The sequence below is a fragment of the Cordyceps militaris genome (genome assembly GCF_000225605.1).
Source record: "Cordyceps militaris CM01 unplaced genomic scaffold CCM_S00003, whole genome shotgun sequence".
In the NCBI taxonomy this organism is placed as follows: Eukaryota; Fungi; Ascomycota; class Sordariomycetes; order Hypocreales; family Cordycipitaceae; genus Cordyceps; species Cordyceps militaris.
The window spans coordinates 2,104,243-2,127,044 of NW_006271971.1; the positions used below are offsets into that span (position 1 = coordinate 2,104,243).

The following is a 22,802-nucleotide window of genomic DNA, read 5'->3' on the forward strand; positions in this document are numbered from 1 at the left end:
AAGGCAAAATACCATGCTTAGGTACAGGGTCTGAAAGTTTGGTTTCGTCTGATGGCTTAAATTATTATTAATAAATGCGTAGCTAAAGAAAGGTAGGTCCGCCCGCGAAACACATGGCAGATCTGGCGCGTCGATTATTTGAGTTGTCGTCAAAAGAAGAGAAATATCATGACAAGCTATTTGTAGTATTTTTTGGTGTAATTTGTAAATGTGTTCGTAGTGCTACAGGTGGCTGTCTGTACACATGTCCGAAAGTCACCTAATTACATAACTAATAGTGTAATTAATACCTAGCAAAATGGCAGCGCATACGGAGTCAAAGTTGCGGGGATGCAATTCGGACGTTGATGAAACAAAGCAGGTCGCACATCCTCTGGGCTAGAGATGGTACCAGCACGCTAATCCCTGCCAAAGCTGGATCAGCAACAGCGGCATATGCTCTGGGCTGTTGGGTTCGTTGTCAGACTGCGACCAGGTAACTCGTAGTTGGAGCGTCGGTTGACACGAAGCTGGCGCGAAACGCATGTTGGCAAGGTCAATTTAACTATGTAGGTAGTTATTATTGAATGGAAACGGAAGCGGACCAATCTCCACGTGCGGCCGCAGGAACGATAGCAGACCCTGGCTCGAGTAAAATTAGACGGGGAGAAGTGGAAAGTGATGAGCAACGAGCAACAGCAGCTAGCGAGGCGCCGTAAATAGTAGGGGCCAGGGGTATGTACAGTCGGCGACCAGGATGAGTCTTTTACCATCCGAGGGGAAAAAGACTACTGCAAGGTACGAGATTCTCAGGTGTCGATTTTCGGGTAAGGCAGGGGGCTTTGGTCAGTACACACATAGGTACATACATGATGCAGATGTCAGGGCAAAAAAGAAAGCAAGAGTCAGAGCCAGACGAGGCGTTTGGGAGCCGAACCCCCCTGTCTGGCTAAAATTGTGACTATGCAGCCCACCGACACTAATAACGTCAAGAGAGGGCCAGTAGAAACAGAGTTTACTCGAACCTGGGAAACAAGGATAGTTAGGTACCTTCCTAGGTAATTCGTACTACATAGGTAGTTAGACGTTTTCTTTGCTGGGAGATTCTTATGGCGGCGGCGCCCAGGCCCGTGCCGGGGTCCACGCTGGCGTGCTCTGCCAGTCATCGCCAAAACGGCCCGTTCAGTAGCGCCGGGACAGAATCCATCAGTTCCATCAGTAACGTATTAGGTAACTACCTAGTAATCGTTAGTTGGCCGTTTGGGCCTGTCCTTGAGTTTCTTCTCGCGTAGAGTTTGGGGGCAGAGTTTGAAAGTTGGCTGATTCCGTGCCCAGCTCTGTCTGTATGGGCTTGGTGTTTGCCAGCGTGGCAGCATGGTGAATCGGGCGCATGTTACCGGACACAAAAGACGTTTGAAGAAACAAGACAGTCATTCAGTAATTACCTACCTGCTAGGTACAAAGGTACTTAGGTAACTAGACAGGTAGCAGCGTCGTGCAAGTCGTTGGGTCAGGCCTCGATTTCGTACAACTTGCCACCACCTGTCACTACCCTGCGTACTCAGTATAACAAAACCGCAAATAAGTACGAATCGTATGCATCAACTTCAACACTCTCAATAGTCATCACCTGCTTTTCTTACACTGCCTTGCACAAAGGCACAGCTCGACACCCCCCGTCTCATGTGGCCGCCCCCGTTCGCGACAAGACGGCCCCATCCCAGTAACTCTCACTACTACCAGTACAGGCACTAGCAGCAGCCCAAACGACCAGGATTCTCTCGCCAGCTTGTCCGCCATTTCTCGCACGGCCGCTATTTCGCGCACTCGACGGTTCCTTTTTCCTTTTCTTTTTTTTCCCGTTCCCTTTCCCTTTGCGGCCTTTGTTGTTTTCTCTCTCTCTTCGTTCTGCCTTTACCCGTGTCTCCCGTCCCTCCCGTTGGAAAAGCGCTTCCCCCCCCCACGCCAGCGGCACCAACATCTTGGGGTCTGCATTGGGCGCGCCATCAAGGACAGGATCGCAGTCAGTGCTTGGACAACAAACCTCAAAACGAGCCGAGATAAGCAACTGCAGCTGCCGACGAACCCGGATTTCCGCCTTGCGTCTTTTTGCGCGCCGCGCGTGAGAGCAACCCCGGCTTGCCCTACCTTGGTGTCCTGACATCGCCGTCGCCCGGACCACCTGTGCCGCGTTTCTTCTTTCAGCACCTCCCCTCCTGGGAATACCCTCGTTTGGCCACCCCTGAGCTCAGCTCAGATTTCGCTTGCACAGCTCTCGCCTCCAGATTTACCGTCGTTCAACATCAAGTCGTGGTGCTCTTTACTGATACAACGACCCTCTCGCGCCCCCCCGCTTGGCACTGGAGCCGCGCCCCCTAATCGCACGCCAGTGTGTGTTCGCTGAGCAACCACCAGAAAAGTACCTCGACCGGTCAAACGTCAGGAGCTTTCGCAGCGCTGCGACGACGACAACGACGACGAATCAATTGTACCTAGACATCATACGCACTTGGGTTCAAATTGCGGTCTGCTTGCCGGAGAGATTATTTGGGCATCTGCGTCTTCTGTTGGCCCACGGCATCTACACTCGTTTCTTCGCCATACCGACCACCCTCCTTTTTGCAAACGACAACGATCTTTACTGTAGTCTGTCTACCCGAATAATTCCACCACGATTACTTCACCATTCATGCCGTCCTGTTTTTTCAACACATTCATCTTCATCTGTTCTACAGACAGCTCCGGGTAACGACACCTCAAAGCGCCCAAAGACAACATCTTCGCCGTCTACTGTTTGCGCGACAACTCAAGCAAACACGTCTCCAGCGCAAACTAACCTCCCGCGCCCCTCTTCGCTTATAATACTCCTCCATCGCCTGTCGAATTTCTCTCGGAACAATCATCTAATATACGGCTCGTCAGAAGTGCACATCATCGCTGCCACTTCGCAACCATGGCTCGCGTCAATGCGGCGCCATCCAAAACAGGCAATCGACGGAGACGCAATGGAATGCGGCACCCGGCCCTGAATCTCGCCCTATTGTCCGCCATGCCCTTGCTTTCAACGGCCCAGACGGGTGGGCAATGCGTTCCTCTGAAAGGTTCCAAGCGTTGCCCCGCCTTTGATGGTGCTTCTGTCTCCACGGGCAAATCTGTGCTCGATACCTAGTATGTCGACTGCTTTCGCTTGCATGCTTCTCGCGCTAACGTGTCCGTAGCCCGTTTCTACAATACGTATCCGATGTTGATTCCTTCGACACTCAACTGGACAGCTTCGTCAAGACAGGTTATGTTCAAGCTCGGTACGTTGTAAATGTCTAATGGAGTCAACGTCAAGTGTTCTGACCTTGCTAGATTCGAGGGTCGATTTGGATGTGGCGGCGTCGATCTACGCAACTCGAGCAACATGTACGCCCGCTGGACCACAACTGTCATCTGCAGCTCTATGGTCCAAATGTCTGTCGATCCCTGCGGCCTGGCTGCCAGTGTCTCCAAGCCACTATGCGCTGATTCCTGCGCCGAGTTTGCTCAAAGCGAGGCCTACATCACCTCTAACAGCAATCTCTGCCGCAACCCCAGGCTTGACTTGACTGACCTAATCCGAGCTGACTACACTGTTTGTGGCCTGCCCGTTAAAGCGCTCGCCGGCGACTGCATCCCGGCCTCCCAGAACGAGGCCGAAAACTGCGGCTTCGGATCCAGCACGCTTGGGCTCTGCGGCTACTGCGGCGCTGGTGGCACCAACTCTACTGACACCTGCTGCTACAACTCCAAGGCCGAATCACGCTGTGAGGGCGTCAAGCTTCCATCCATCACAGCTTCTGTTCCCCTCACGTCTACTCCAACATCCACGAGTTCCAACCCCACTGCGACTTCCCCTACCGGCGAGAACGGCAACGGTGCGCCCCAACATGGCAAGGGCCTCAGCGGAGGAGCCATTGCAGGCGTTGTTATCGGAGCTCTTGCCGGTGTTGCTTTATTAGCGCTGCTTCTGTTCTTCTGCGTGCGCTTATTCCGACGACGCAGAGCTAACAGCAGCCAAGCGGGCAGCATCTTCAACCAACCTTCTCCCGCAAGGAAGGTCACACCTGCCATGGCACAGCAATCTCAGAGCGCGCCTCAGGGATATGAAGTCCTTCCCGGTGGCCGTATTGCGCGCATGTCAGCCCTCGAAGGTCACTCCGGTGGCTCTCCGTCGCAGCACAACAAGAGTCTTTCTACAAATGAAGGCGGGAATCGCTCGGACAGCAGAAAAGTGGCAGACCAGTCCTCATCCGACGAATACGTTGACAGCCCCGAATTCGAACATCGTGACGCTGGATTGCGACCACCACCCATGACTTCTAGAAGACATGGATCGCTATCGAGTGGCTCTGTCCTGGGCAGCGACGGTCAGATGTCACCCCTTAGTGCGGGGTACTCTTCGCCGCGAGGCTTTGGCAGCCAGCAATCGGAGCAGCTTCCATTCTTCAAGGACTATTACTCGCAAGACGACATCCACCCCGGTGACAAGGTTGCTGTCTTGTGGGCGTACTCACCTCGCGCCGGTGATGAATTTTCTCTCGAGAGGGGCGATATGATCAAAGTCGTGGGCATTTGGGATGATGGCTGGGCCACTGGCCACATGCAGGAGCAGCGAGCAGAGGAATGGGAAGCGTCACGAGCTGCACAGAGAGATAGTGGTGTCTCCAACTCGTCGATACGTGATGATAGTCAGAGCCCACCTGTTCCAGCAGCACCCGAGCTGAAAGCCTTTCCCCTAGTGTGCGTTTGCTTGCCACAGCATTGGCGCAAGACGATCGAGGGAGATGGGTCGACGGACCCTGGCTCCGCCGGATCTCCTGCTGGCCAGGTGAGGTAACCTATGCGGCATATCGCTGGCTGGTTTTCATTCATCTTGTATGCGAAAGGGCATTGCTGAGCGCACTTTTCGCACAAGTTCTGCCACAGCATTCTTGCCTGCTCCTTACTCTTCGTCTCTTTCTCCACGACTTTTCCCATTTTACGACTATTTTCCTGAAGCGAGAGAGGGTTTTCTCTCGACCCATTATCCCACCAAACGCCCAGACTCTTTGTCAAACTACTTGAACCATTGCTTCTCGGCATTCGAACGGCCGAGACACGACGCGCAAATCTTCTATCACTACCCGGGCCTTCCTTTTTTCCTTGCTGGTTTCGATTCATTCGTTGTTTATACCCATTGCTCGGCGCTCGCAGTTGGTTCTTTGCTCTTCTAATCTTTGACTTTTGCATACACAGACACTATTTTCCGGACTGGTGCTTTAATTCTGCTGCACCGCGGCTCTCTTGCCAACGCCAGGCGAAAAACAATGAAGCGTACATAATGTCTACGGCCGGGACTTGATGCCACTTGGAAGATACGAGATACTTGTTACTCTTCCCCTTTGGTCTCTTGTCACATGTAAATATGGACACGCAGAGGTTCTATACCTCTTTTTTTCTATCTCTTCTTGTGTCGAGTTGGAAAGTGGCATTTTATCTTTATGCACATAACAGGGGTGCGGGTTTGATCCCCCACGAATATTCTTCGACTTTTTTCTTTTCTTTAGATAGCTTAGATACCAAAAGTAAATATTTCTACATGATATCCATTTGCTCCTTCTCGTGATGATTAATTGAGGACTACCTGCCCACGATACAGCAACAACTACTCTGTACAGCGAAAGTTATGCGTAGGTGGAGTGAATGCCCCTCACATCTCAGTCGGTAGTGGGGTTAGCCTCGCTAAGCTTCCAGATTTCGTCAACTTCTACTCTCACACCAAAGTTCTTCCAACGCCGCCACTCAACTCAGAATCTACAAAATAGAGTCCCGAAAAAGATGGCGGACAAAAGCGCGGACCTCAAAGCTGCCTCGGAGGCGGCCGTGGCCAAGTTTCAGCTCGAGCGAGTGCTGAATCAAGGTACGTTTCTAGCCCCCAAGCAACCAAACTAGACGGCTCGTAGCGCTCGTAGCTGCCTGTTTGATGCTTTCCCTCTTCGCCAGCTTTGAATTATTAAACCCCTCTAACGTATCCAGACCAAGCCGGCCGCCGCACGTCCCTGCTCGGCAGAGTTGATGGGCAGCCCGCGCTGCTTATCCTCGAGCGCGCCCCGTTCCCGACGTCGGCGGGGTACCTCGGCCGGCTGCCGGGGTCGCTCGCGCGGCTGCAGAACCTGGGCGCCAACGACATCTACAGCTGGCACATGGCGCGGACGGGCGCGGACGACACGGCAGGCGAGACCCCCGAGGCCCCCGACTTTTACCCCGACCTCAAGATCAACCTCATCTACCCGTGCACGGAGACGCACGTGAGAAAGTACAGCAAGCAGGGGGTGCGGTTCGTGACGGAGACGCCGGCGCTGTACCGCGACGCGATCCGGCCGTACATGGAGAGCAAGCGCGCAGAGGGGCGGCTGAACTGGGTCTTCAACATCCTCGACGGGCTCGAGGAGACTGAGGACGTGATTTACAGGACGCCGCTTGGCGAGGCGGGCGACGAGGGGTTCCTGCTGGCGCCGGACCTCAATTGGGACCGGTCGACGCTGGAAGCGCTGCATTTGCTTGCGCTGGTCGAGCGGCGGGACTTGTGGTCGCTGCGAGATCTCAAGAAGAAGCACATTCCGTGGCTGCGGCACATGCGGGACAAGTTGACGGACGCGACGGTGGCGACGTATCCTTTAATTGAGGCGGACCAGCTGAAACTATATGTGCACTACCAGCCTACATACTACCACTTCCACATTCACATTGTGCACGTGGCGCTCGAGGCGGGCGCGACGCAGGCGACGGGCAAGGCCGTGGGCCTGGACAGCATCATCGAGACGCTCCAGGTCATGGCGGGGGACGACGACGAGGCGGGCATGGACGCCGTGTCTATGACATACACGCTGGGGGAGGCGAGCGAGCTGTGGACGCAGGTATACGAGCCGCTCAGGACTGCCAGGCTAGCTTCTCAACCGCCAGGACAAGGTCGTTGACTGAGGAGCCGTGGGGAGCGTACTCCCACTCGCCGTTGTTGCGGATGCTGAAGACCTCGTTGTCAAGGCGGATGGTGCAGCTGATGGTGGCGTTGACCTGTGGTTGGGGCCAAGGGTTAGACAAGAGGAACAATGTGGAGTGGGAGGAAGCGGGAGAAGAAAGAGAAGAAGACGTACGTCGGCGGAATGCTGAACGCTGCTGCGTAAGAGGTCGAGGCCGTGTTGGCCGTCGTCGCGCGTGGCGCACTCGTTGAGCTTTTTGATGTCGATGGCGTGCTCGAGGGCGCAGTCCTCGACGAGGGAGCGTTCGGGAACCTGGCGAAAGTCCTTGGTCAAGCACATGACGAAGCCGAGGCTGATTTTAGGGTCGGGGTAGAGCTCGCGCGCGCAGAGCTCGATGATGTTGCCCAAGCACTCGGAGGGGCCGTGCTTGCACCGGACGCCGTCGTCGGCGAGGCTGAACGTTTGTAAGTAGGTCATTTCACCAGACAGCGGATGGGGAGGTTTCCGTACTAGCCAATATATGATAGTTTAAAGTCGACCTTGTCGTAGACCTGCTGCATGGCAGGCAGGAGAAGCAGTCGCAGAGCATCCTGTCGCAAAAAGAGCCGGGTCAGCGGGATACCAGAAGCGCCGCAGAGTGATGCGGCTGATGGGCAAAAAAGGGTAGGTAGGTACGCACTCTTGTGTCGGGGCACTTGCTCATAATGTGCGCCTCGAGAGGCACCTTGCGACGGCCGCCGCCGACAGCCTTGGCGGCGGTCGAGGTGGCCTCGCGGGAGAGCTTGTCGAGGCGGCCGCGGACGTCGACGTTGTAGGTGGACAGCAGGCTGTAGCCGAGCAGGACTAGGAGGAGGACGGGCAGCCAGAGACGGGTGCGTCGGCGGCGGACGATGACGACGGGGGCGGCGCCGGTCATGTCGGCGCGGTGCAGCGGCAGGCGTCGCTTCTCGTCCATCGGCGAGATGTTTGTCGGTGGGTAGCGAAAAAAGGTTGCGTCGCTTTTGCTTGAGTTGTATTTCGCGGGATGGGAAAGCTTGCTGCCAAAAGCGCAGAGGGATGGAGTGCAGCCAGGTAGGTAGGTAAGGCCAGGCGGAGGGGGGACGTTTCGGGTGGCTGTCGCATTAATAATTGGCTGATGCGCAATGAGACGGTGCTGGATAGTGGTACAGGATAGGATAAGATAGGTACATAGGGAGGAACATTTACACTAACACGTTCGCTAGTACGGCTACTATGCTCCAGCAGCTACGTGGAGCGATGTCGATTAAACGAGTCGAATAAAAATGGAATAGCGATGCCATTGTCAAAAGTGGAATTGTACCCTTCTTTGAGGTCATCATCTTCATAGTGGAGGGCATTATGACCGAGCCTAGCATAGGCCTTGGTGGACCGTGTTAGGAAACAAGAGCTTCTCTGCCTCATCATTCGCCATCTCGTCATGCTCCCAGGACTGGATGGCGTTGTTCGTCGACCATCCACAGGGCTTGTATGGCTCGGCCGACACGTGTCAGGCTGCGAGACCTGTCCCTCTGATTATTCCGTCTACCAATGGCAGGAGGAGCAAGTGACACTCGCAGAGCACTAGTAGCAAGGCCCCATGTCGCCATCATTCATCATTAAGTCGAGTGGAAAATAGGCTGATTATATTCTTCTTTAAAAATGGCTCTCTATACTAAGTAAGTCTGCAGCGGGTCGCTAAATATTTCTGTTGAACGTCTCTAATATCAGTGGCTACAAATGAAGCTGAGATACCAACTCGGCTCCCAATCATATTTACTATTCCAGGGCGCCGCAAAATACTCATTCTTCAGAAGGAGTATGCACTACTCATAATCCTGCGGCCAAGTCAGAGTAAACTGAATATTTCTTCGCTCTTGCGCGACAGAACCTGCCATTCCATTTAGCAAGTGGCATCCACAGGCTTCAAGGTGGCTCAAAGCGTCGTCTCCTGCTCGCCTTGATCATGCTCGCTAAGATACCCCCACGATTCCAAGTGGTCAGCGATTTTCACTCGTCACAAAGCGCAGGGTTTCTTACAAGGGAAAACTTGAACAAAAACACACAATAGCGCTGATCGTGGGAATGAGTTGTTTGTTTTATGTTTGTGCCTTGTACGATCTACTACTGGCGTGCATCTTATTTGTGAAATTTAAGTTTGTAAGGTACCCGCGTTTGCCCTTTTCAGGGATTCCCACCGGCGTTAAATAGAAATAATAATAATAATAATAATACTGACGTGCATCAAGGAACTCACGCGGTTCAGCGAGGAAGCGACTTGTCTTGCAAAGGGTTTCTCAATTCACAATGAAGCAGCCGATGACAAGCGGTATTTGTCTAAATCATATAACATTAATATTCTATTATAAACTCTAGGTGCTGGGAGTGTTTCAACCTAATGGGGTCTCAACCAGGTGCCGAGCACTTGTCGCTGTTGCGGTGCCCATAACAAGAAAAGTCGTCCAGGGTGTACTAGTCCGTATGAGTAACTGCGATGCTGTTTGGATTGGAAGTAATTAGAAAACGTACCTCCATTCGTTGAGTAGCGGCAATGTACTTTGCAGAATAGACGCCATCATTCCGGATGAAAAGGCATATCCGACTTCTGTAGTCACATCTCTAGAAGAGATCATTAAGTTAGGGCTCGCATAAGCGGAGACAAGTAGAGAATGGCTTACAGCAGAGTAACCTTGCGCCGGGTATCTGAAGTTTCCAAAATTGTATACAACACTGCTCTGTTCCCCATCGGTCCTTCCTTCGTGTAGTTCTTGTACGTGCTTCTCAAACGGTTCCCGGCTCGGAGCCGCGAGTGCCCCATGGGGGCTGCCCCAGCAGACCGTTCAAGGGCATGGGTACTGGAGCTGCCCCGACACCAGAGCAAAAGACAAGGCAGATGGAGTAAATGATTGCAGACTTCATTTTACCCGCGGTGTGTGGTGATGTTGGTTGATGGCTGACGGTTGATGGCGGATGGTTGATGGCTGTTGGTTGTTGGTTGATGGCTAATGGTGAAGAGACTGATGAACTGAGGAACTGATGAGCTGATGAGTTGAAGATTGAGTAGGGCACTGCGAGTTTTAAATAAATCTTCTCAGTAGAGAAAACAATACGAACATAGCGGCACGGCCTCGATGGGTAAAAAACAAACATTCGGCTCCGGCGTAGAAGCATCCATCAACAGGCTATTCATTTATTCATTTATTGATGTTTAACGCCGGGGGAATCCCGGAAGAGTGCAAACGGCATCTGCAGGAACTCGTCAAACCCAAATAAATGTTACAAATAATTCTGATCAAAATCCATCCAACAGGCCACAAGCGGCTTTCGCTGGGTTGGTCGTGGGGTTGAAATACAAGGCCGCTCGGGGGCCTGCTGGACATCGACCAACAGGTGAGACATCAGCTGTCTTTACAATGGAGAACAAGGCTGAAACCAAGGAAGAACCTCACAGCGATGCAAAACACTTCTTCAGCTACGGAAATTCCCTGGCCAATTGTACCTTTGGAAGCTTTTTGTGGGCTGAGACCAACACTCGAAAATCACAGGGGGGGGGGGGGGGCCGACGCAGCGCACGAGATGTACCGACTTCAACATGGTTTAGCGTTTGCCAAACTTCAAGACATGGACCGTTTGCAAACTTCAAGACAGCTGCGCGTTCGCCAAGTTTAACAGTTGACGCCCGCGGCTTGCGGGGCGGGTCTCAGTATGGTGAAAGCTCATCCCAGGCGACACGCGCTTCTCCAACAACGTGTCGGGCACCGTTGCGCCGTGTCAGCGGACGAGGCCATCAAGGCGGAAGTCGGCCCCTCTTTGGGCTTTATGAACGATTTTCGCGGCCTCGTTGATGAGAGGAATTCGGGGATGAGAATGAAACCATATGCAATACCTGGATCGGTATCAGCCGCAAATTCCAGAATTTGGCGAAATTTCCAATGTCATCCTATGAGCATGTGCTCACATTCTTAGAGCCTTCTATCCCTTCCCTTCGGTAAGTACAAGTCTTCATTCGATTGTGTGTTGGTCTGCTCCTCCGGCTTCCCTTGTTCGGCGAAGGGCATCGTGACTAGTTGACGCCAGTGAGCGCGCCCGTTCTTGATTGGATATCAGATAAGTGGTTTGTCACAATTACCCAACTATTATATTGCGACCCATCTTACTTCCCAAATTTGGAAAAAAGCCTCATCCTTCAGCTTTCGCGATTACGTCATTCCTGGCTGGTACCTGAGAGGCATTGTGATCCAAGACATACCTCATCAATACAAATTATATCTGTCGTATTGATGTGCAGAGTGGCTACTTATGGCCAGTAAAAAGGCATCTTGAAAATCGGGTGAAGAAGGCGTCGTTTTTGACTCAAGAAGATGCTGTCCGATATGATCTAGTGGCTCGCTGAAAGACGGATAAGTATTAAGACTCACAAGCCTCGTGATCAAGAGCGGGCGCGCGGCTTTCAGCCTCTTTTTCTCTCGCAGGAGAACACGGCGACGCCGTCTGCCGCCCATTGCCACAGTAAAATTTTCCGAGACTCGTGCAGACTTGGGAAGATGGGGAAAATGGGCTGGTCCAACATCGTCTTGTCAGCTGGCCTACCGTGTATTGACCTCGTTATGGCAAGTCGAGAAAAAGGTCCAACCCCAGCCCCGTCCAACTGTATCGAGACGCCGCAGCCGACGCAGCCGGGCATGGCGAGCAACTGTACAAAAATCCACTGGGGGAGCAAAGGCAACACCCGTGGCAATCACATGGTATAAGGAGATTTCCCAGAACGACTTTGCGGCGTGGAACCCGCAGATTGGCGAGGAATGCACAGGCTTGTGGGCTGACGACTATGCTTGTGTTTCTGTTGAATAATGTATACAAAGGAGTGTTAGACGCGTGGAGAGTTGGAACAAGGGAGTCGGTTTTCTCAAGAAGCTTCATCATCTGAGACGGAGCTGAAGACTTCTCCGAGTTGACAAGGGAAGTCAACATAATGCCGCCAGTCGTCGTTTCTTTCCCAGGGGTTTACCAATTTCTTTTTACCTACTGAACTCTACTCTTACGGTCTACACCCCCGAATTTCTCATCTTGTTCCAGAGGCTCCCATCTCTTGGGTCATTAACGGAGCATGTCAGTAGCATGGCCATTTTATAGCCCAGTTGTATGTAGTCATCAACGTGGCAGCGTGCATTGAGGAAAATGGTGGTACAATATACCGCCTGTCAATTGGCGCTTTACCATGTCAAGGCAGGTCACTTGCATTATAATTGCATCGGACTTTCAGCGTGACTCGGATAATGAGACATTGCTCGGAGAGTTGGGGCCTGGTAAAAGGAAGCTCCAACTCGAGCTATTTAGGTTCTAATGTCGGGCCGTTTTTTGGTCCCAAGACACTACTGCTTAGTCTTAGAACCAAGATGTTGGTTGATAAAGTCAATGTAACTGCCGACTCTGGTAAACACCCCGGGAGTCTGGTTGCACATTTCCTCACCGTTGTCCATATCCTTGGTAGTCATTGACACAACACCGAGTAGCGTTTTCGCGTCGAAAAGAGGACCACCGCTATCCCCTCCGCAGACATTCTTGCCTCCTCCACCGGCACATATGATAGTGTCTCTCTCACCTACATTTTCGTACTGGGCGCAGTCCTCGCGTGCGCGAATAGGAAGAACAACCTTCTGAAGCCGAGTGGGCGGTTTCAATGCCTTGGCAGTAGGATTATCCGGTATGGTACGTCCCCTATTGTGCGTGTTAGTGTCTTTCCAAAATCTGAAAGGCACATGCTAGTGCTCAGCGATAGGCACTTACCAGCCTGCAGCTGTTGCGGTGGAATTGACTTCGGCATCCGAGCCTGCTGGAGGCAACGTGGCATAGTCAATATCGCTGCTCTTGTCAATCGGAGTCGCTAATTTCAAAATTGCAATGTCATTGTGATGCAGAGGGCCTTGCACCACCATGCCGTATTTGTCAAGGCCTGGACGATAATCCGGGTGCTGTATAATAGATGCAACTTGTGCGTCTACTCCATCCCTATTTCCCCTGATCTATACAATTGTTAGCTCAATGCCGCTGTTTTAATCTTATCCGAGTAAAGCATGACCAGAATACTTACAACTACCCCAGCCTTGATTGAGATGGGCTTGCTTTGGGCAACGCAATGCGCGGCAGTAAGAACCGTAGTGCTGTCTAGCAGACTGCCTCCGCAATAACACTTCCCGTTCTTCTGGCAAAGGCTAACGATGAATTTGACTTCACCCAAGTCAGCATCTTCTCCATTGACAATTCTCTTGTCAACAGTCGCCGACGATGCTAAAATAGCAGAGAACGAGATGGCTAGTGTAATGGCGGCCTTGAGTGACATTGTAACCAATGCTGTTAGATTGTTGATGATCAAAGATTGTAGCACGTATTACGTAGAGGAGTTAAGAGGGTTGAGGCAAGTGTTGACTGTTGACTGTTGACTGTTGACTGTTGACTGTTGACTGTTGACTGTTGACTGACTGTTGATAGGATGTCAATAGGCAGCTTGCTGTATTTATACTCGCGGGGACAAGCAGTATCAAAACTGTGGTTCTGGCCACTTCGTCTGCGCCGCATCCCTTTAATTTAATAGAGTCATTGAAGTAGTCCGGTATTAGTTTGGATAGAGTAGGTTAACTGTCTTGTTATATAATAATGCTCTGATCTTAATTTTTGGCCTACTGCGCCAGTCACCAGTGACAGTGGATATTGTACCAATATAAGCCGCGTACGCCTCGGAGGGGCTATAATACGCGAGTCGTGCAAATGTAGGTATCCCAAGGGCTGAGACAAAGGCATGGATTGGCAGCAAAAAGGCTGAAAAGTCGAGAATGCAGCGGGCGACACCTTTTTCGTCTTTTGTACTGGTCCAGCATCTTTCAAAACCAGGAGGCGAGTGATGGCCGAGGCTGATGTGTCGCAGAGGGTGCAGGACAGAGACGTCTTATTAACTCCCTGGAGCGAGTCGTAATCTGAAATGAGGGCATTGAGTTGATGCGTCTGAGGTCTGATGAAAGGAGGTCCGGACTTGGTGTCGAGGTTTGTCGGACACGTGGGGAGGGGGGGGAAGGTGAGGGAAATTGAAGAAAAACACGAGATATGATGCTCTTTTTGAACAATGTTCAATCTAAACAGCTTAGCAGGCAGGGGTGAGGAAGGCGGAGGAGATGGGAACGTGCATGCCAGTAGATGAGTTGTGAATGCTGTGTGGATAGGTGGATGAACGGTGTGTGAGAGAGAGAAGGACAGGGAGTTGTGGTGATGTCATTGTTAATATGTTAATATGGTAACGAGAGGTTGTCTGAAAGATGCTTGGTGATGAAGATGGTTATTGGTTATAGAGTAGATAACTAGAGAAGAGGGAAGAGAGGGCAGGCAGGTTGAGTGTAGACTTTTGTAAAGGCATTTCAACAAGGCAGGAAATAGTAGTTATGCATTATACGAGTTTGCGCGTGAATCAAGGGACAGGGGCTAGTGTGGTGGTTGGGGCTGTTCTTTCTTAGTTAGTGCATTAAACAAAAGAGGCTGTCACCGTGCGCTGACGCTGATATTTTGCTAACAACATCAGGTCAATTATTACCGTACGAACTGCACCAGCACCTTGTTCGGGCTAGCGCCAGCCTATCCCTCTGCCCTCTAACTAGCAGCTCTTTACAGAGTATGAACAATCGGTGTAGGCAGACCATGGCTCTTCTGGCTGCTGACTGCAGCTTTCTTATTATTCTTCGTCAGTAATACTGTTGGAATCAAGGGGTATTCGAATACGATGAACAAAATAATAATAACAGTCAAATTGAGGTCTTCTAATGATTGATTAACTAGGTAGCTAACACAAACGCTGCCTTCCTCGATGGCTGGAATCAATACGGGTCCATAGACCTCGATTACCGCCAGCGTCGAGTTGCCTGCTTGCGCAGGTTCAACAAATACCGTACATTTGATACATCTTGTCAATCTTGGGTTGGGCCAGCGTTTTCTCCCTCGTTTCCTTAGCATCTCAACCTGCCCTTTGATCTTTGATGCACTTTTGGTATCGTTTCTTTGCCTGCCCGACTCATTAGTTGGCTCAACTGCGCCAGGCTCGGACCGCCCCGAACGATTCGTCTCAGCACCTTCTATCTGGCAGCCAACATACCCCGAATTGCTGAGCAACGATGGCCGATTCTCTCCCACTCGGAAGTACTGCCTGGACAAATGGGGAGGAATATGGAGGCGGCGAGTACACTATGCGCATCAACCGATTCATCGATACAGTCAACGAAAAAGCCCTGCTCTCGCACGCCTCGTTGCTTCGGGGGGAGCAACCATGCACTCTTTCTCGCGAGTTTTCCGTAGGACATTTTAATCTTGTGCGCAAGATCCAGTTTGACGACGGCGTTGAGTGGGTTGTGAGGCTGCGGATGCCTCCGATGCCGGAAGAGGGCAGCGTGATGGCCTCCCCGGAGAGCATCATGGTAGAAATGCAGTCGGAACTTGCCACGATGGAATTTGTGCGGCAAGTACGCTAGTTACGGATCCCTCTCTCATAGTGCTAAGCCTTTTCGCAGCCAGAACACGGACATTCCAATCCCAAGAGTCTACGCCTGGGATTCGAATGCCCAAAACGCAGTTGGATGCCCATTTTCCATGATCGAATACGTCCATGGCAACACCGCGGAAGAAATGTCTCAAAAGTATCCTGGCGAGCATGAAGGCATCCCAGCGCAGTTTGAGGAGAAATTCTGGCAGCAAATGGCCAAGTTCATGATGCAGCTTGCCTCGATCCGGGTACCAAAAATCGGCTCCATCATCCGAGACGGCTCAGACTCGTTTGTCGTGGGACAGCTAGTTGAAACAGGCACGGGGCCGTACGATTCTGCTGCAGAGTTTTACGCCGACTACCCTCTGGCGCTGAGTAAAAGCCTCGGCGAGCAGCCCGTCAGCGGGCAAGAGGAGTTGGTGCAAGCATTCCGCTCCCTCGCTACTTCCTTTCCATCTCCTGTGACGCGAGTGGGAGATGACTCTGGCGAGGGGTTTGGCCTGGCCAACTACGATCTCAATCCGAATAACGTCATTGTTGATCGCGAGTTCAACGTACTCGCCGTCATTGACTGGGACTCTGTCATCTCGGTGCCTGATGCGGGCCTCTACCGCTTCCCGTATCTGATGGGCGTCAGCTGCGCTGTCCCAGGAGTTGTTGACGCACACCCCGCAGTATTGAAGCGGGAGCAGCTTGGGCGGCGATTTGCTGAGGTTGTTGAACAAGTGGCAAAAACGCAAGCGGGTAAAGACTCGGAAGGTGCGAACAAATGGCCCAAGCACCTTTTTACGAAATCAGGATTTTTCTCCAAGGAGGCGGTGGCCTTTCGCTCGCTGCTAGACGTCAAAATGCGTCAGGATTGGGTCAACAACAAGTGGCTGCACGGTCTAAAATGGTTGAGCGAGCACAATGATATGCAAGTCGCGCAGTTTTATCTCCAAGGTTGAGAGTTGTCCATCCTTGAAGGGTAGAAGGATCATAATAGCAGTCGATTTAGTATATCAACGCCTTGTAGCTGGTTCAACTTATGAGGGGTACACGGACTACCTAGGAAACTTACCTCCAAGTAACTTTCTTATAAAGTATACTAAATATTATATAGAAAATTTATATATAAAATGATTTAAAAAAAAATCTAGTTAGAAGATCAAGATATTAGGCCTTGTTATAAAAATTATTTTATATAGTAATATACTAGTATACTAACTTCAATTCCATGTTTAATTTATGCAATAGTAAGGTATAAAATAATGCCGTAGATCTTGTCTTGGCTCCTCTAGCTCCCCACCACCAACGCACCACTCTAGTTACTCGATTCATCAACCACCGACGCACGCTGGCAAGCTGGCTGTCGTCGATATTACCCCCTTCCATGTTAACGAATCGAAACAGCCGGCTTCCAGCAGCATCACCAAGCCATCCGACCTTGACCGGTACCATGCACATATATATGATGGTTGCATCGCTGCCGTCCCGCGTTTGCCTGCTCAAAAGACTCGGCTGGCTGCCTCGGTCATCCAGACACACACCAGCTTATCTGCCTCTTGTCCCTCGCCATCGCCTTGCCGAGCTGAACAACGCCTTATCCCGGATATGACGACCCGACGGCTGAGCGAGGGAGCCACCAACGCCAACCGCCGCCGCCGCCGCCAAATCACCACCACCACCACCACCACCACCCCATCTCATCTCCCAAGAAACGTTGCACTCGCAGATGCGAGCGAAGATGCTCATGCCATAGGCATTGGCCCAGACCTTTTGCCCCTGCTGTCTTTTCCGTGCCCATCACCTTCTCTATCCAGGTACCGGCCCAGCTCGCACTCCACTTGGCCTGGCATCCTGCTTTTTGGTGTTGCGGGGGCTTAGCGAATACCCTCATCACTTGGGCTCCCAAAGACGCTGGCACGGCCCTCGGCCGCAGTCATCATCATATAAGAGAAACGACCCCTACTGGGTAGATCGCCGCCCTCCCCCGCGCCAGGCTTCCTCTTTTCCCTTTCATCATTATACTTGGTTCGTACGGCGTGTTGGGTGACGTCTGTACTTTTTTATGGAGACGCTCTCCATCCATCGTCACACTTTATTTACCTCGCAACTCCTTGACCCCATCCCGGCGCAGGCTTGGCCACTCCGTCTCGGCTTTTGACTTTTGCCGCCTCGAGGCTTGAAATTCTCATCTGCAACCCGCTGCCGCTGCCGCTGCTGCTGCTGACCTCGCGGCGAAAACAACCCCGCCCGACTCGTCTTGTCTGTCAAGATGAACATTGACCCCACGTCACGCGCAGCCTTGCACACATACCCGACGCACTCCTAAAAAAGCTCGTCATGGCCGCGCAAGATCAGCTGTTGGAGAAATTCCTTGAGCCTATCCAAATCGACCTCGAAACCTGTCATGCTTTGACCTACGGCTTTTTCGACTGCTTCAAGGCGCTGGCGGCCAATCCCACCGACCAGTTCCTCCCAACCCCGATATCCGATGCCATCCTGCGTCCCATTGCCGACACTGGTTGTGGAAGGTGAGCCGCCATGTCTTCTCCCAATTTCACATTTTCTAACATGCCGCAGGAATCTCGCCATTGACATGTACGTAATCGGCGCCGGGCTGACTCCTCACTGTTACTAATGACACAAAGTGGTGGAACTAATCTCAGAGTTGGCTTCATCGAGCTTCTTGGGAAGCAGCAAGGCGCGGTCCAGAAGAATGACGCAAACGGCGCACATGGTGTTGATGCAATCAACGGAGCTACGCTTGCAAAGGGCACTTTGCATACACCTCCAAGCCGCATCCGACGCCTCTTTGAAAAGTCCTGGCCGATAGACAACCAACTCAAAAACGACAACGCAGAGGCTCTCTTTCGCTGGATCGGTAGACATATTGCCCAAGTGGTTGGCGATGCCTACGACGAGCTTGATCTTTCCAGGACCGAGTCGCTGCCCATGGGTGTGACGTTTAGCTTCCCCTCCCAGCAGCATTCCTTAGCCGAAGCGACTGTGACTTCAATGGGCAAAGGCTTTACCATGCCCCCGAATACCGATCTTGGAGTCAGCCTTGAGAAAGGATACGCCGAATCTAAACCGGCCTACCTACCCGAGATTAAAGTAACGGCCATCTCAAACGATTCCGTGTCCACGCTCGTCTCCTTCATATACAACTTTGGCGGATCCTCAAACCAGCGCGCCAGCATGGGACTGATTCTAGGCACCGGTTCCAATGCGACGGTACCACTTAGACTTAACCTGCTACACCAAAGCAAATGGCCCAGGAATATTAATGTTCTAGATGGCGAGAACCTCAGCAACGTCAAAATCGCCGTCAACACGGAGTGGAGTATCAACGGTACTGCGCCCCCCATGCGAAAACTTGGTCTCATTACACCGTGGGACGACCAACTCTCTGCTCAGACGGAGATTCCTGGCTTCCAGCCGCTAGAGTACATGTCGGCCGGACGATACCTGGGTGAGCTCGGACGAATCATGCTGGTGGATTACATGGTCAAGACATTATGCATTGCCCAAGACACGTTGCCTTGTGCCTTGCTAGAACGTCATGGTCTATCGACCACATTCTTGAGTCACTTCAAGCCTCTCGAGCATGGCAAACTTTTGGCCAGCCTGCGCACTGAGCTGCCAGAATCAACAGCCAAGGACGGCTTCGTCTGGACGGAGCACCTGGCCGAGGCGCTGTACAGGATCGCCAAGGCAATCGAGGTTCGCGCCGCTGGTGTCATTGCGGCTGGTACCGTGGCCCTTTTGACGCTCTCAGAAGAGCTACCTGCCAACGCTGCAGAGGCGCCCCCAACGGCCAAGGAGCTGGGCGTTGGATACACGGGCGGCTGTATTGTGCACTTTCAGGATTACCTGCAAGACTGCCAACGATTTATTGACGAGCTTATGGACAAGCGATTTGGCTCAAGAGGCGCTTGCCGAGTGGTGTTGAGCCCCTGTCATGACGGCGGCATCACGGGTGCCGGCATTCTGGTGTCTGCGGCGTCGGTCAGCACAAAGACTGAAGCGGCATGATTCTAGAAGCTGCTGGGATTGAACATAGGAGAAGAGAGTGACGGGCGTTTTCTACTTACATAGGATAGACGGTACATACACACTGCATCTCATTACCATGCTTTTACGATGGGTCAAGAATGTAGTTTCTTCAGGAGAGAAAGCACAGCAATGCATCTGGACGTGCCCTACCTATGGCGCGGCCACAGTTCGCCAGGCAACACCATCATGACCAACGAAGCGGGCCAGAACGCTTGGCAGGCGGCAGGGTACTCCATGGCTGGCAACGAGTACGCCGGCGGGTGCTGTAAGTTGGCTTGTTGAATCCCACGAGCTCGGTATTTCGAATTCGCGATAGGGTGTGGCAATGCAACGCCGTCGGCGGCGGCAACAGCTTTGCGCCGGACGCATTCCGAAAGTGGTCTTGTGGCTCGAGTCCTCCCGCGGCGACTATGCAGTGGCATGTATGCAGGTAATGTCTCGCGACCCCGCCGTTGCACTCTTGCAACGGCGGCGCAACCCCACATGGAAAGAAGAAAGAGATCAGGAGATTACAGATTACACACCAATGACGAATGGGAAACGTGTGGAGTTGATAACGTGCTAGCAATTTCGGGGCGGGATGACGAGCTTGGTGAAGCGTTGACTAGCGCTTCGGACTCGGGCCCGACGAGCCTTGAAGGGACCCCGAGTGGAAGGATGTGAATTTTCAGAACCCGTATGTAGGGCTATTTCTCGTTATTTTGTCATTTTGTCATTTCATGGGTCACGGGGCGCCGTACTGCCTTTTCCTTTTCCTACTTGCATCGCTGGTGGATCGAGGCTCTTGTAAGACGTGCAACGCCGCTGCAAGCCATCACTGCATCCTTCAGGCCTCACTTTTTGCTGCATAACGAGCCGATTCTGTTCTTCGTCTTTTACCCCGAGAGTGAATAGAGCCGCACCGCCCAGGACCAAGTCAAAATGACAGCCCGCGACCATTCTTCATCTGCCCGGCCCCTCGACGCCTTTGCGCGGTCAGTGCCGTCGACCATGCCGTTTCTCGAGGCCGCGCCGGAGCCCATCCTGCTGCCGGGCGACGGCACCAAGCCGACGGCCCTGGTGGACGATGACGGGCCGGGCCGCCACAGCTCTGACAAGAATGACGAGGAGCAAGCCTGCAGCGAAACGTCGCCTCTGTTGCAGGCCCTCAACCACACCGCGGCGACGCTGCGGACCATCCGCAGCGACCAGGACAGCGACGCGCCGCCGCTGTTCCTCGACGGCGTCTCGCCGACGCGGTTCTGGCTCATCTTCGCGCAGATACTCGGCTCTCTCTTCATCGGATGCTTCGACAGCACCGTCATGGCCTCGTCGCACCCGGTCATTACCTCGCACTTTGGCGCCGCCCACGCCGCTGCCTGGCTGTCCACGACGTTCCTGCTCGCCTCGACCGCCTGCCAGCCGCTGCTCGGCCGCCTGTCCGACAGCCTCGGCCGCAAGCCGCTCTTCGTCGGCGGCGTCGGCGCGCTCGCCCTCGGCACCGCCTGGTGCGCCGCCGCGCCGACCCTGGGCAGCCTCGTCGCGGCGCGCGCGCTCTGCGGCGTCGGTGCCGGCGGCGCCATTGCGTTGGGGAGCATCATGACGAGCGACCTGGTGCCGATTGAGTGAGTCCAGGGACCACTACCAACCCATGTTAGGGCGAGCGCTAAAAAGAAATAAAAAATACACAGACGTCGCGGCTCTTTTCAGGCGCTCATCAACGCCACGTGGGGAACAGGCTCGGCGATTGGGGCCGCGGCCGGCGGTTGGCTGGCGGAAACGGTCGGGTGGCGCTGGGAGTTTGGCATTCAGGTGCCGCTGCTCGTCGTCATCTTTGTGGCCTCGTGGGTGGCTATCCCACGCGATATCGGCATCCGCGGCAAGCCGGCCAAGACGGTCGTGCAGGCCCTCCGCGAGTTTGACCTCGTTGGCTCCGGCCTGCTGACGGCCGCAACCGCGGCGTTTATCCTCGGCGTGGTATGCATATGGCCCTGCCCATGAATCCAACTCTATACATCTCGGACAGGAAACACTAATTGGCTGCGCTGTAGAATCTTGGCGGCACCATTCTTCCTTGTACGTTTTGATCCTCTCACTTACACGGCAACGCGCCATTCCAACTTACACGACGGCGCAGGGTCCCACCCCATTGTCGCCGCCTCCCTGGCCATCTTTGCCATGACGTTTCCCACCTTTCTCTGGGTTGAGTCGCGCTCGGCCCGGCCGATTATGCCGCTGCATCTCATCACCAAGACGCCCCATGCCAACCTCATATTGGGCAACTTCATCGCCTCGCTGCTCACCAACGCGGTTCTCTTCAATATGTAAGCTAGCCGCCTCCAATCTCCTGAAAAAGCTCTCCTGCTGATGACTTCATGAAACAAGGCCGCTGTACTTCCAGGCCGTCCTCCTCACGTCGGCCACCACGTCTGGCCTGCGGCTCGTGCTCCCAACCATTGCCTCGTCCGTCGCCGGCGTGTCCACCGGGTTCCTCATCACGCGCACGCGGCGCCTCAAGTGGCCGCTGCTCCTCGGCGCCGGCCTCAGCGTCGTCGGCAACCTCGCGCTGCTGCTCCTCCGCCGCCGCCTCGCGCCGCCGCTCTACGTGCTCGCCCTCGTCCCCAGCAGCCTCGGTACCGGCTTCCAGTTCCCCGGCACCTTCATGGCCGTGCTCGCCGCCAGCCCCCAGCCCGAGCAGGCCGTCGTCACCAGCACCCTGCTGCTCTGGCGCAGCCTCGGCGGCGTCCTCGGCGTCGCCGCCAGCAGCCTCGTCGTCCAGACGGCCCTGCGCCACTACCTCGGTCTCCTCGTCCACGGCGCGCGCCGCCGCGAGGTGATTGCCAGCGTGCAGAGGTCCGTCGGCGTCGTGGCGCAGCTGCACGAGCCCTACCGCGAACAGGTCATTCAGAGCTACGAGGCCACGCTGCGCCTGACGTTTTTCTTCACGAGCGTCATGGCTGTCATTTCCTTCTTCTTGATTGTTCCCGTCAAGCTCAAGCGTCTGCCGGCACCAAAGTAGGCCAGCAACCAAGAGATGGAGCAGGCAATACCAAAAGTCTTTCTTTCCCCGAGGGTTTACTTTTTTTTTACTGGAACGAAAAGGTGGTTTGTGAGCGATGACAAAATTGCATGTCAAGTCGGCGTGGCACTGACCAAATTCGCCCTATGTTCATTTGCATAGTATTGGCCATGGTCTAGATAGAATACATGAAAAAAATAAACAGGATCCATGGATCAAAACCCAGTTTGCATTCCTGTCCATGTCCAGTTCTTGTCCCAAGACCGAAAACGAGAAAAAAAAAAGA

The 22,802-nt window shown here is 53.3% G+C and overlaps 6 protein-coding genes across 6 annotated transcripts; 4 read left to right on the top strand and 2 right to left on the bottom strand.

Moving 5' to 3' along the window:
- Positions 1-2,932: 2,932 nt before the first annotated feature.
- On the top strand, positions 2,933-4,840 carry CCM_04274 (SH3 domain containing protein; the record flags this gene model as incomplete). The annotated part of the gene is made up of 3 exons (XM_006669422.1): positions 2,933-3,147; positions 3,198-3,281; positions 3,334-4,840. 3 exons carry the CDS (start codon positions 2,933-2,935, stop codon positions 4,838-4,840), a joined length of 1,806 nt encoding a protein of 601 aa, XP_006669485.1.
- A 4,509-nt stretch (positions 4,841-9,349) lies between these two features.
- CCM_04275 (uncharacterized protein) lies at positions 9,350-9,777 on the bottom strand (the record flags this gene model as incomplete). Its single annotated transcript, XM_006669423.1, has 3 exons — positions 9,350-9,431; positions 9,489-9,578; positions 9,638-9,777. 3 exons carry the CDS (start codon positions 9,775-9,777, stop codon positions 9,350-9,352), a joined length of 312 nt encoding a protein of 103 aa, XP_006669486.1.
- A 2,554-nt stretch (positions 9,778-12,331) lies between these two features.
- Positions 12,332-14,226, bottom strand: CCM_04276 (chymotrypsin B1; the record flags this gene model as incomplete). The annotated part of the gene is made up of 5 exons (XM_006669424.1): positions 12,332-12,677; positions 12,747-12,931; positions 13,051-13,310; positions 13,641-13,822; positions 14,138-14,226. The coding sequence occupies 5 exons, from the start codon at positions 14,224-14,226 to the stop codon at positions 12,332-12,334; spliced, it is 1,062 nt and encodes a 353-aa protein (XP_006669487.1).
- Positions 14,227-15,112: 886 nt separating this feature from the next.
- On the top strand, positions 15,113-16,424 carry CCM_04277 (Protein kinase-like domain; the record flags this gene model as incomplete). The annotated part of the gene is made up of 2 exons (XM_006669425.1): positions 15,113-15,457; positions 15,510-16,424. The coding sequence occupies 2 exons, from the start codon at positions 15,113-15,115 to the stop codon at positions 16,422-16,424; spliced, it is 1,260 nt and encodes a 419-aa protein (XP_006669488.1).
- Positions 16,425-17,802: 1,378 nt separating this feature from the next.
- On the top strand, positions 17,803-19,497 carry CCM_04278 (hexokinase family protein XprF, putative; the record flags this gene model as incomplete). Its single annotated transcript, XM_006669426.1, has 3 exons — positions 17,803-17,993; positions 18,043-18,060; positions 18,111-19,497. 3 exons carry the CDS (start codon positions 17,803-17,805, stop codon positions 19,495-19,497), a joined length of 1,596 nt encoding a protein of 531 aa, XP_006669489.1.
- Positions 19,498-20,439: 942 nt separating this feature from the next.
- CCM_04279 (MFS transporter, putative) lies at positions 20,440-22,516 on the top strand (the record flags this gene model as incomplete). Its single annotated transcript, XM_006669427.1, has 5 exons — positions 20,440-21,122; positions 21,189-21,474; positions 21,549-21,573; positions 21,635-21,821; positions 21,883-22,516. The coding sequence occupies 5 exons, from the start codon at positions 20,440-20,442 to the stop codon at positions 22,514-22,516; spliced, it is 1,815 nt and encodes a 604-aa protein (XP_006669490.1).
- Positions 22,517-22,802: the final 286 nt, after the last annotated feature.